This window comes from Panthera pardus, unplaced genomic scaffold (assembly GCF_024362965.1).
Source record: "Panthera pardus isolate Hobbes unplaced genomic scaffold, ASM2436296v1 HiC_scaffold_21, whole genome shotgun sequence".
In the NCBI taxonomy this organism is placed as follows: Eukaryota; Metazoa; Chordata; class Mammalia; order Carnivora; family Felidae; genus Panthera; species Panthera pardus.
The window spans coordinates 61,633,271-61,646,962 of NW_026526777.1; the positions used below are offsets into that span (position 1 = coordinate 61,633,271).

Below are 13,692 nucleotides of genomic sequence, written 5' to 3' on the forward strand. Positions count from 1 at the left end.
AAAGAGAAAAGTGGGGCAAGTAGGGTACCATTAAGGGAATACAGAGAATGTACTTAATATTCTTTAATATCTAGTAGTCATAGTGAGGCTCATTTCAGATTTTGGCTACTCATTGGACTGAGGATCTTAAAGTACTCCTCACCTTGGTCAGCATCACTTCAAGAGCTTGGCAAGGGTGATTCTTCCAGTGAGAGGCAGCAAAGATTACAAATGAGCAGAGTGATGTCAAGAAGTTATTAATATCTGCCAGTCATTTTGTGAAGGATGTAAACTTCATTGAAGCTTTGTCTTTTGATAAATTTTCTCAAAATATCATCCATAATTAATGACATGATTGATACTAGACACAAAGCATATTTACTAACAAATGATGAATAGGTTCTGGAGGATAAATTTTGCAAACAGAAGCCAAAATATAATAATACATATCACAGAAAGGCATATCTGAAAAGCAGAAGAAATACAGATGTGGAAGACTTTTGCAGTAATGGCCCAAATTTGTTCACATACTTCTGTATCTATGCTGTTGGATAGTCCTTCCCTACACTGGTTCTGGACTTGGCCATGGTACTTGCCTTGGCAGATGAAACTATAGAAAATGTGACTTAAGTACAAGCCACTATAGTAAGACACCAGTGCCAGCCGGCCAAAGGATGAGAGAATGAGATTCACCTAGCTGACAACCTACCCAGTATCGAATACACCAAAAAATCCTAGATTATCCACCCAACCACCTGGCTACAATCCAGAAGAAGAAAGCCCACCAGAAATCAGCCAAACAAACCCCCAGAAAATGTGACCAGCCAATCCACAGAATTATAAACTAAATAAAATGGTTGTTTATTTTAAGCCATTGAGTTTACACAGCAAAATCTATTTGATATGATAGAATACTGTTTCAAGCAATGAGAAAAACAAGCAAAAGGTATTACATACTTGTTTCCCAAATAGAGACCTAGTAATCCAGAAGGATCATACTGCAAGGACTGTGTGTATGTCCAGGCATAAAGGGTTTGGACATCCTTAAAGAATCCCATACCTCAGAATGATAGGAGAGAAGCAGAATATTGTTGTACAACCAAAAGTAAAATAGAAAAGTACCATAGGGTCTTGGGAAGCACAGCGTACTTTCCCAGTGTGAAGCAACATCACTTGGTGTGCCCCCAATCTAAGCTTGGTAGAAGCAAAGATTATAGACAGCCAGGAAGAGGTCCTGTCAATGTGAACATGAAATCACATAGAAGCAATGGAGTGGACCACCAACTGAAGACACTGGTGGTGGACATTATGCCTCCCAGTAGGTGCCGATATAGACAGAGATCCACCAAGGGCTAAATTCCTCCTCTTACTCTCCTGCCCCCATCCAACAGTTGATGTGCGTCAATTTCCTCTCTATGAAACCAAAGTACCACTTTATTTTATCAGCTAGACTCTAACTCTGAGACTAATGCAACTTATTCTGGGCTTTGTGTTTTCATACATATTCTATGTTCTCAGCAATAGAGTTGAAAGGTATTAATAAAATTATTAACTCTTCACACCACAAAAACATAAGCTAACTTTATAACTATTAACTCATCAACAACAACAACAAATCACACAAACAGAAACCTGCATCCAGTATTAAAAATTAGGGAAGGGTGCCAAAACACATGACTCCAAAGTCTAATATACTATTAGACTAATCTATTGGATTAGAGTGCAACAGCCTCCTAAGACGGTGCAACTCTCGCCCCTTGTCCCCAGATGGGCATCAGAACCTGCTCCTTTCCCCAGGAACTGGTGTCTTCTTCCAACTTGCCACAAAATCCTTTCAAAAATGATTGACATCTAGAACTTCCAACAATCCTAGAGGTCTTCGAACAACCACTTCACAACAAGATAGAAGCCTGACAGAAGTTCCTGTCTTCTTTTGAAATGTTCAGAAAATTTGTACGGTTAAAATTAGACCTTTTATTATAACAATTATTTAGTCTCTCTTTATGAGCAATTCCAAAATACTACGATTAATTTCATATCTGCATCCATCAGAGTGAGTTTCATGATGTCGGTTATGTTCTTGACCATATTTAATCAGAATCATGCTGCCAGATTGATTCATTTCTTTTTTTAAATTTTTTTTTCAACATTTTTTATTTATTTTTGGGACAGAGAGAGACAGAGCATGAACGGGGGAGGGGCAGAGAGAGAGGGAGACACAGAATCGGAAACAGGCTCCAGGCTCCGAGCCATCAGCCCAGAGCCTGACGCGGGGCTCGAACTCACGGACCGCGAGATCGTGACCTGGCTGAAGTCGGACGCTTAACCGACTGCGCCACCCAGGCGCCCCTGATTGATTCATTTCTGTGTGCACATCTGTTATATCTTCAGAGCAGTCATCAATGCTTCTCACTCTTCTTAAAATCTAGCCTTTTACTCTGCAGAGGTTAAACTAGTTCATTCAAACCAATCAACCAATCAAAAACTGTTTTTTTGGCCAGTCATAAATATGACTAAAGAACATATATGTTCCTTCCTGGATATGATTGAATTTATCTTTCCCATGTACCTTCTAATGAAGCTTTACAATTTCCTTCAACTGTTGAGCAGCCAAATAAAATCAGTTTTCAGATACATTATAGCTAAAATTATATCTCATGTGTAAATTATAAACAATGATTGTTTCCTACTGGCTTATCATATCTGTACCTGTTTCCTGCTTCTTAGACTATTACCAAAGTGCACTTTTGGTCTTAGCTTACAAGAAATATTCTTGAATCCACTTCACCCTTTGAGCAATAATGTTTCTCATAAATCAGTAGTTTCTTGGTTTTCAGTGACTGTGCCAAATGGGGCTTTGGTCTGGTGCTACAGTTTGTAAAGCCAGACTGACATGAGGCTAAAATGTAAATTTGATAAGACTGTGGCTCCCTATGCCAGTAACTATCTCCTCTTTTCACTTAGTAACAATATGATGCTGGCCATAGGTGCTTCAACTTTAATTGTTTTAATCCTTTTTAACCTACTAGGATAGGTATTCTAAAAGCTCACGTGCCAGATGAGCAGGGGGTGTGCACAGGCATTTATGTATGAAATTACACCTACAGTTTCTGATAACATGGCTTTATAAAGTTAGCTCAAAAGAAGGAAAAATACAAACTTTGCCTTTCAATGTACTGTTATTTCTAAACCATTCTAAGGTGGTAACCAACCGAGGCAGCAGCAAAAGACGTGCTGAACTCTTTTCTAATGGATGTGACAGTTTATTGTGTGGTTGATGTATTGCCCTCTTTCCCTACCAAGTCATTCTCAGTCACTGTAATACCAATTTCTGTGAGTTTTTTGTTTGTTTGATTTCTCAGCATCCTCTCTAAACAAAATACATCTTATTTTTCACTTTAGGGATGTAAACTGTTTACTGCATGTGAAAGCTCTTACATGACATTTTAAAAAAGCCATTAAATGCCTTCCATATGAAGAATTTGTTCTAGGCAATGCACAATGTGAGCTGGTAGAAACTGTTCCCAAACTGTGGAAATAAGCTCAGTGCTCCAGAACAGACATAATGTCCACCACAGTAAATGGCTCCATGACTTAAATAAGAGCACTAAAAAATCATGTAGGCATGATCAAAGAATCAAAATTACAAATAACATTGTCTTCAACCTCATGCAAAAATGAAGTTAAGGAAAGATTATAAGTTAATGAAATTTACCCTTATGTGTTTTATGAAGGGCAATTTCATTACTTCATAGTCATATATAATATAATCACATATATTATATCTACAATCAATTATGAACATGTATACAGATTACCCATTCTGCAATTGCCAATCATCTGAATCAAATCTTATGAAATGGAACATTAAATATGTGAAAAATTGTTAAAATACACTAAATAAATTTTAGTTAAATATATGTTGATTGCCATAAAATTTGTATAAATGCTAAAAGCATAGTTTAGATGTAATTATAATTTTTCAGATTGGCTTGCTTGTCATATTAGCCCTGAGAAAAACATATTTTTTAAAACCACAAAGCAAATAATTCTATCAATGGGAAAATGATTTATTTACCTGGATCTTCTATAGTTAGGTTCTTTATTAACCATTGAACAATGTCTGACCCTAGAAAAAGGAAAACACAAATATTTGTGAACATTTGTTTATATATGTTAACTCTAAGAACTTGCAACTTTTGTCACTCACGTTAGTAAGAATGTTTATTTTTTAGTTTATATATATATATATATATATATATATTTATTAAAGTATAGTTGACACACAATGTTACATTAGTTTCAGGAGTACAACATAGCGACTCAACAAGTCCACACATCATGGTGTGCTCACGGCAAGCATAGCTATCATCTGTCAGCCTATAACACTATTACAATACCATTGGCTCTATTCCCAATGCAATACTTTTCATCCCCATGACTTATTTACTGTGTAACTGGAAGTCTTTACCTCCTACTACCCTTCACCCATTTTGCCCATACCGCCTCCCCTCTCTCCTCTGGCAACCACTAATTTGTGCTCTGTATGTATTTCTCTGAGTCTGTTTCTGCTTTGTGTTAAAATTCCACATCTAACATGAAATCATATGGCATTTGTATGCCTCTGTTTGACTTATTTCACTTAGTGTAATACCCCCATAGAAGTCCATCCACACTCAAATGGCAAGACTGAGTGTTTCTAATTGTTACAATAACATTAAAGATCAACCACATATGGAGTACCGAAAACAGAATGTGAATACATAGTTTGTTTTCAATGAGCCCAGGTGAATACTAGTAAATTAGTTAATACTAAATATTTAGGCACAAAGGTTTAATATGCCTGTACTGGATAAAATGGTTCATTCATCTGTTCATTGAATAAATGCTTATTGAATGCCCACTATGTTTATTTTTTCCTTTTTTTTCAAATTTTTATTCAAATTCTAGTTAGTTAACATATAGTGCAATACTGGTTTCAGGAGTAGAGTTCAGTGATTCATCACTTACATACAACACCCAGTGCTCATCACAAGTGCCCTCCTTATTACCCATCACCCATCTAGCCCATCCCCACACACCTCCCTCCATCGGCCCTCAGTTTGTTCTCTATTGTTAAGAATCTCATATAGTTTGTTTCCTTCTCTCTTTGTTCCTTCTTCCCTCCATATGTTCATCTGTTTCTTTAATTCCACATATGTGTGAAATCATATGGTATTTGTCTTTCTCTGACTTATTTTGCTTAGCATAATACACTCCAGCTCCATCTATGTTGTTGCAAATAAATGCCCACTATGTGTGAAGCACAATTCTGAGCATGGCATAACCAACATTTTATAAGATGGTCCCTTATATCTACTCTCAAGCTAAACCAAATTTGTTGTTAGCTTTTAAACACTCCTGTATGTTTCAAGTCTCCGTGTCTTTATAGTACTATTCCCTTTGACTGAAATGTCTTACCACTATTTTCAAGACACACAAGACTCATTTACAATAGAACTTTCCTTAACCCTCACTTTTGTCCACTGACTTTACAACAACCTCCATTGGAATTCACTGGTACCTGTGTAGAATTGTATTGTAGAATAGATCACACAATGTTACAGCTGTTTATTTGAATAATGCCCTCAAGGAAGTACCTTGAAGTGGGGTACCATATTCATGTTTCTATATTCAGAACATAGCAAGTGGTTAATAATGTAGGATGAATAAAAAAAATTATTAAATATGTGTTTTTACTTCCTAAAGAAGGAATGTGGGATGGTCTGCAGAAAATGTAATGTTTGAGCTAGATTTTGATATATGATAGACAAAACTCAGTTGCTGGAGGCCTATGTCAAAGTTAAAAAGGGAAAAATAGCCAGCAAAAACTATTTGGTGTATTCTTTCTATATACCCCATGCTGGGAATAACAGGAACTTGACACAATAAAAGTATGTGTATTCTTTTAAATACAATAATAAAAGTATTCACAGTGTATTCAGCAGATCTTGAACTCCAGGCTAAAGAATTTGGATTTTTTTTCCCCATAAGTCAGGCAGAGAAAGGGAGACATGGTATGTTTGTTGTGTTTTGTTTTGAACAGAAGAATAACCTTATCAAAACAAGTTTAAGGAATTTGATTGGCAATACATAGGAAGTGCCTTGGGCCAGTCAAAAAGAAAGCAGGGCAGCCAACATTTCTACTGGTCGAGATCCAGGATTGAAAGAAAAAGTACTGAACCAGTTCAGTGTACAAGTGGGTTAAAGCAAAATTAGAGGCTTGCTTCTGGACTTTGTGACTCATTTGGTATGGAGGTGGCCAGCGGAAGAACGGAGAGAACTCAAGGTTTCCAGTACAGGAGCATTGTGGATGAAAAGGATGGTGAAAACATGAGCAGAAATGGGAGATTCAGGAAGAAGACTTGATCTACCTGAAATACTAATTTCTATTTAAATTTGGCTTTCAGCATCATTCATTTATACATAAAACAGCAAAAAATATGTATGAAAATAGTTTTGTCTACATAGTAAGCTGCGTCAGGACTACATGAATGAACTTTCATGTGAGCTGAGATTCTACTTCTACGCTCTCGGGGACTGGCCTCAGTTGCGTCTCAGATGTGTATATGTACACATGACTGACGTTAACAATGGCTAAATAATTATTACTGCTTGATGCAAAATAGCTCAAAGCTATCTTCAAAGTAAACTTGGGGGAGCCTAGCCAGCTCAGTCAGTAGAGCATGCAACTCTTGATCTTGGGGCTATGAGTTCAAGCCTCATATTGGGTGCAGAGATTACTTCAAAAAACTCTAAAAATAAAATAAATACACTTGATTATCAAATTTGAGAACAATATCCTAAAAGTTTTAAAAACACTAATACTCAACATTGATTTCCATATGCATGCATTTTTAAAACGACTTCACATGTTGAATCTAACGTATAGTCTTCTATATCTGTTTTGTTTACAACTGCCATTGATTTCAATACATGTGAGAACATGGTTTCACCTAGATCCTAAAGCAGCTCTGAGGTAAGGGAGGAGGGGAAACCACTCACGAGAACACAGGTATTTCAGAGAGCTATGTTCAGCCTCACAACCTAAGGTTGAGGCATGGTCACCCCTTTAAAAAAGAGGAGGACTCAGTTTTTCAAATATGTATGTATTAATACTTGACAAATGTAGAATTCCAGGTATTCAAATCTTATGTGCTATCTCCAGGTAACTTGCTCATTTTCCACATTTGAGCATCTACTTGGGGAACATATGTGAGCAGCCACTGGACTTTTTCCATCTTTTCGAAGAGAGCCAAACATTGGTTCCAAGACTATAATTTTCTCTTAGTGTAAAAAATGATTTAAAAATGCTTTTAGAAGGAGTTTTTTTAAGTTTTCTTCTTTTTTGTCTGAGCAGAAAGAAATACAAAAAAGCCTAATTTGAAACTACATTTAATTCGGGAAACAGGAAACTTTCTTTCCTAGCCTAGATTTGAGTACTTCTATTATGGTCATATTCTCTGCTCAGCTCTGAAAGGGATGATTGCACCACTTGTCAATATCACTTAGCAGATGCTATAGTGGTTTTATTGTTGTGTGGTCACCTCAATATATCTATGGCTTTAAGTGGAACGTTATGAATTACTTTATTGTTAAATGTATACCCAAACTCACCATATTCACCTATTCTGCATCTATGACAGCAAGATCTTAACTCCAAGAGAAAGGTAGGACACAGAGAGAAAAAAAAAAATCCAGCATCATGATGGAAAAAGAAAACTGAAAGAGAAATGTGGTATCACAGTCATATTGAGACCTACAATTCAAACTTAAAAGGGTGCATTACAGCCAGGAGGGGTGTAGAAAGAATGGCACATTTCTAGCAATGTGCCTCAGCCTTATGTTTAATGAATAAATGAACAGATATGTATAATGTACATATCCAGAGTATTTTAGCATGCATGCATCTTTATTCACAGTGCCTTACAGTAACATGAAGAATTGTTTTCTCATTGTTTTTCTTTTCTTTAAAAGATGGCAAAGAGCTATTGAATAGCTATAATGTGAAACTAGCTAAGAGACGCAACAATATCTTAAACCCCAAGAAATAAAAAAAAATACCTCTATGACTATAACTACCAGAAACTTTAGCCCTGAGCAGTACCTATTATTGCTTTGAATTCTTAGAGGTTACTCTTGTAACCTTTAGAGTTACAAAATTATGTGTTCCCTGTACTTAGCAGAAACAGTACAGGTTTTATTATTGTGTAATCCCAGTAATCTATGACTCAAAATGAAAACAAGTTAAGACCGTTCCTCATACACTACTCATAGTTGCTCACATGCTGTACTGTTTCTTACTTCCATGACTTTGATGGTGCTATTCCATTTCCATCTCTTTTTCCTTTGGCCAATTTCAACTCAGCCCATTAAAGTTCAGGTCACACGTTAACGATTCCAGGAAACCTACTCTACCCACTCCTCCTGCAGGGGGGGTGTATTCGTCTTTGGATCCCAAACACCCAAACCAGTGCCTCACATGTAAAAGATGATCAGTAAATGTTGAAAGAATGGATGAAATGACCGCAAGGTTCCCTCTCCAGATCATTCTCTAAGAAAGTTTACAAAAAGATGGCATCCATCATACAAAGAATATTAGATTGGCATATAGTGTTCAGCCACCATAATCACCTTTCACAGTGATACTTGTCCCATTTAAAGGCTATCTCTTTACCACTCCACCCACAATTAAAGCAAAACAAAGTAAGACATTTAGACATCAGTATTATTTCCTCACCCAGGCTATGGAACTGACTGGAAGGGGCTTCCCCAATTCTGGCTCTGCTGCAGAGTGACAAGACCTGAGCCAAGTCCTGCCCTACACCTGCATTACTTCCATTACACCCATGTTCCCTCTACTGATTAGAGCACACTCTCTCAGCTATAAGTGTCAGCTATAGCTATCTGCTACTGAAGCTGATGGGAGGCTCACAAAGAGAAAAATATTGTGAAACTTTTGCACGTATATATGAGGACTTTGTAAAGCAACCAAAATGTTACACTTTTGATTTGTATCGTTTACGAAAATACTCATTTTGTAATTTCTGCTAAAGCCATTAATGAAAATTTTAGCTCTTAATCAGTGGAAGAAGCCCAAATACTCCTTTTCAATATTTCTCTTTCAGGAAAGTAAATAGGCTCTTTGCCTGGGGTAGAGTTCCTGGATTGGTTTTCAAGCCGATGTTTAATCAAGATCATGACAGTTTATCTGCACTTTTTAAACTTTGTTATATAAGTTCCATAAACCATAAAAAGAGTTCTTCAGACACAAAACAAGGACTTTGTGACTCTTCAAAGCCTAAGAAGCTGTAAAGTTAGAAAGTAAAAACAGCAAAGCAGCAAAGATGGCAATAATCAAAGGATATGAGAATATCAAGATGACCCTAAGGACAGTTTCCCACCCTCTCCCAGAACTCAAAATGATTACTGACCAACCAGAGAAGCTTTTTTTTTTTTTCCCAAATTGTCTGCTCAGCAACACCACTTGTCTCTTGTATAAGATGGCAAGAATACATGAAATGTTGTGGAATTAGGCAAGTGAAGGGGAAAATGGTTCCTTGCTTTAGTCTTTGTTGTGATACACAACACTGTGAAAAATCAAGAGAAGGATGAGTTTGCCATAATGTTGCCTCACGATAGGGAGAGAGGATCCCTTTGAAGAACCATTTTTACAATTTTATTTTATTTTATTTTTGTTTTTATGGTTCTTCAGACCCACAAGAAATGAAATAATTAATAAAAGTAGAAGATGTGCAAATAAAATATGAGTTAATGTGCAAATAAAATAACTATGAGTTAGCTAATCATTGGAATTTACCAATTCTATATGCTAGCCACTAGGCATAAAGAAAAGATTGTAGACCATTCCTGTCCTCAACACTTAATCTGTTTAAAACTAAACACAGGCTATGTCTCATTGTCTCTGTGAGGAACTATGAGATGAAGAAAATATGTATTTATTGATAAATAAAAATTTCCTCCAGTGAAGTCTACAGCTGCAATAGGAAGTTAGAGCAAACTAACATTTACTGAGTTTTAGGTGCATAATATGGTAGGTATTTCACATAAGTTTCCATTAAAATCTCTACTTCAGCTTTTAATAGTAAATTCTCAGAAATATACCAAATGAAAATACCCAGAACCAAAATAAGAATGAACCATCCCAAATGTATATCTAAATATGCCTCTCTCCTAATGAAAAGTTTGCAATGATCTTTTCATTGGCATCTGGAATCTGAAGACTTGAATGGCATACAAGGTCCTCCATGGCATGCCTCCTCTCTACCTCTCAGCCTCAGATCCCACCCTTCCATCTTCTGGATATTACAACTTAACAGCATCAATTTGAACTTCTTTGACCATAAATAGCATGATACTTTACACTCTATGCTTTTACAGACACTGTATATTCTGGTTGGAATAACTTCCTCCATTTAAGACACAGCCCAAGTATCACTTTCTCTTGGAAGTTGTCTTGGTTATTATCTCCTTCACCTCCTGTTGCACCTGTTCCTGCCCTGGGATCTCATAGCACCGTGTCCATTCTTCCATTACAACATACCACGTTGAACATATAGCATCTAAACATGTATCGCTAGAGTAGAATCCTCCAGTACTTGAGCATGGCACCTGGGAGAGCCTCAAAAACTACTAGTCAAGATTTGAAACTAATTTCCCAAAGACCAAACTCAGAATATAGTATTCCTATATTCTATGGAATCTCCCTGTATTTTGAGGTAGTTATTGGAATTCTTTAGCTGTTATTGCTAACCAAACAAGCGTATATTTTCAATGCTATGAAATTAAGAGGTATTTGATTTCTTTGGATTAACAATATCTTGTAAATAATCAGAATTTTAATAACAATTGTTAAATAGAGTAAAAAGGTAGTAATTTTGAACAGTACCTTTTAAACTGGAAACTCTTCATTTTGATAAATAATAATGGTACTATTGAGATAAATACATGTATCCTGTTGATGATATTTATATTTAAGCACTTCTACTTTGCCTCATTTGGTCAATAAAGTTAATATATTCAGAGTTGAAAAGTAATTATACGTGGTCCACAACTACATTTTGGTAATTTTATTTTTTAATTAAACTTTTTAAAAATAGACTTTATTTTCTAGTTCACATAAACTTAAGCAGAAGGTACAGAGATTTCCTGTATACCTCCTGTCCTCATACATGCATAACCTTTCCCAGTACCAAACCCTACCAGAGTCCTACATTTGTTACAGTTGACGAAGGTGCATTAACACATCATTATCACCCAGAGTCCCTAGTTTATATTAGAGTTCACTTAGTGTTCTACATTCTATGGGTTTAGACAAATTTATAACGACATGTATCCACCATATTGTATCACGCAAAGTAGTTTCATTGCCTTGAAAATCCTCTATATTCCACTATTCATCTCACTCTCTCTAACCTCCATCAACTAATGATCTCTTTATGGTGTCCATAGTTTTGCTGGTTCTAAAATGTTGCATAATTTGAATCATACAGTATGTAAGCTTTTCAGTCTGACTTCTACAGTTAGTAATATGCATTTGAATTTCTTTCATGTCTTTTCATGGTTTGATAACTCATTTCTTAGCACTTTGCATTGCTTGAGGGTGCCTAGAATATGCAATGGGGAAGGATAGTCAACTCAGTGAATGTTGCTTGGGGAACTAGATAGTCGCATTCAAAAGAATGAAATTAGACCCCTATATTACACCATACACAAAAATAAACTCAAAATGGATTAGAGATTTGAATTTAAGAACTGAAACCATAAAACTTGACATTGTCCTTGACAATGTCTCATTGTCTCTGTGAGGAACTATGAGATGAAGAAAATATGTATTTATTGATAAATAAAAATTTCCTCCAGTGAAGTCTACAGCTGCAATAGGAAGTTAGAGCAAACTAACATTTACTGAGTTTTGGGTGCATAATATGGTAGGTATTTCACATAAGTTTCCATTAAAATCTCTACTTCAGCTTTTAATAGTAAATTCTCAGAAATATACCAAATGAAAATACCCAGAACCAAAATAAGAATGAACCATCCCAAATGTATATCTAAATATGCCTCGACATTGGCCTTGGCAACAATTGACATTGGCCTTGGCAACAATTTTCTAGGTATGTTATCAAAAGCTCAGGTAACAAAAACAAAAATAAAATAATAAGTAGAAATATATCAAACTAAAAAGCATCTGAATAGCAGGGTAAGTAATGAACAAAATGAACACAGAACCTATGAATTGGGAGAAAATATTTACAAACTATCTTATAAGGGGTTAATATCCAAGATATATAAGAAATTCCTACAACTCAATAGAGAAAAAATATGGGCAAAGGGCCAGATAGATGGATAAACAATAGGTGTGATAGTATTCAGCCTTAAAAAAGAAGGAAACCCTGCTATTTGCAATGACACAGATGGAGAACATTATGTGAAATAAGCCAGATACAAAAAAAGACAAATATTGCATGACCTCACTTATATGTGGGATCTTGAGTTCATAAAAGCAGAGAATGGAATTGTAGTGGCTAGGGACTAGAGGGTAGAGGGTGGAGGTGGAATGGAAACATGTTGGCCAAAAGGTACAAAGTGTCAGTTATACACTATGAATAAATTCTGTAGAGCTAGTGTATAACCTGGTGACTACAATTACTGGTATTGTACGGTATACCTGGAATTGGCTACAAGAGTATAACTTTAAGTGTTCTCACAACAAATAACGGTAACTATGTGAAGGGATAGATACGTCAATTAGATTGATTGTAATATTCATTTTCACAATGTATACACATATCAAAAGATCAAACCGTATACCTTAAATATATGCAATTTTTATTTGTCAATTATACCTCAGTAAAGGTCCCTAAACCTCTCTCTGCCACATGAAGATACTAAAAGTACGTAGTCCGTGGGCTGGATGAGGGCTCTTAGCCAACCATGCTGGCATCCTGATCTTGGACTTCCAGTCTCCAGAACGGTGGAAAATAAATTTCTGTTGTTTACAAGCTATCCGGTCTATAGTGACTAAGCCCGAGCTGACTAAGGTGAAGGACAAGTTCCAAGGTTTGACAACTATGAATGAAGCTGATCTGTGTGCAAGCTTTGTGTTTACAATTCCTTTGAATATATACTGAGGAGTGCAATTGTAGGGTTCAGAGCATGTTTGTTTGGTTTTATAAGACATCACCAACCTGTCTTCCTAAGTGTCTGTACCGTTTTGCATTTCCACAAGCAGTGAATGAGATTTTCTGTTGCTCTTCATCCTCAACGGCATTTCGTATTGTCACTGTTCTGGATTTGGGCAGTTCTAACAGGTGTATGGTGGTAAAATGTTTAAATTTGCATTTTTTGATGACATATGATGTAGAACATCTTTTCATGTGCTTATTTGCTATCTGTATATCTTCCTTTGGGGGGGGGGAATCTGGTTTTAATAAACATTGGATTTAATAAACCTTTTAATAAACCTTTAAACCTTGGCTCAGGTTTTAATCAAGTTGTTTTCTTATTGTTGAGTTTCAAGAATTATTTGTATATTTTGGCTAACAGTCCTTTATCAGATGCTCCTTCTGCAAATATTTCCTTCTAGGCTATAGCTTATCTTTTCATTCTCTTGACATTGTCTTTCACAGAATATAAGTCTTTAATTTTAAT

General features: G+C 36.0%; 1 protein-coding gene across 9 annotated transcripts in view; it reads right to left on the minus strand.

The window, feature by feature from the left end:
* The window catches only part of RGS7 (regulator of G protein signaling 7), a 517,170-nt gene that overhangs the window by 164,797 nt on the left and 338,681 nt on the right, over window positions 1–13,692 (minus strand). For all 9 annotated transcript variants that reach the window (XM_053909369.1, XM_053909372.1, XM_053909370.1 and 6 more), the window contains one exon: window positions 4,058–4,108. In XM_053909369.1, the coding sequence (XP_053765344.1) occupies window positions 4,058–4,108 (51 nt within the window). The remainder of the gene's footprint in view (window positions 1–4,057; window positions 4,109–13,692) is intronic.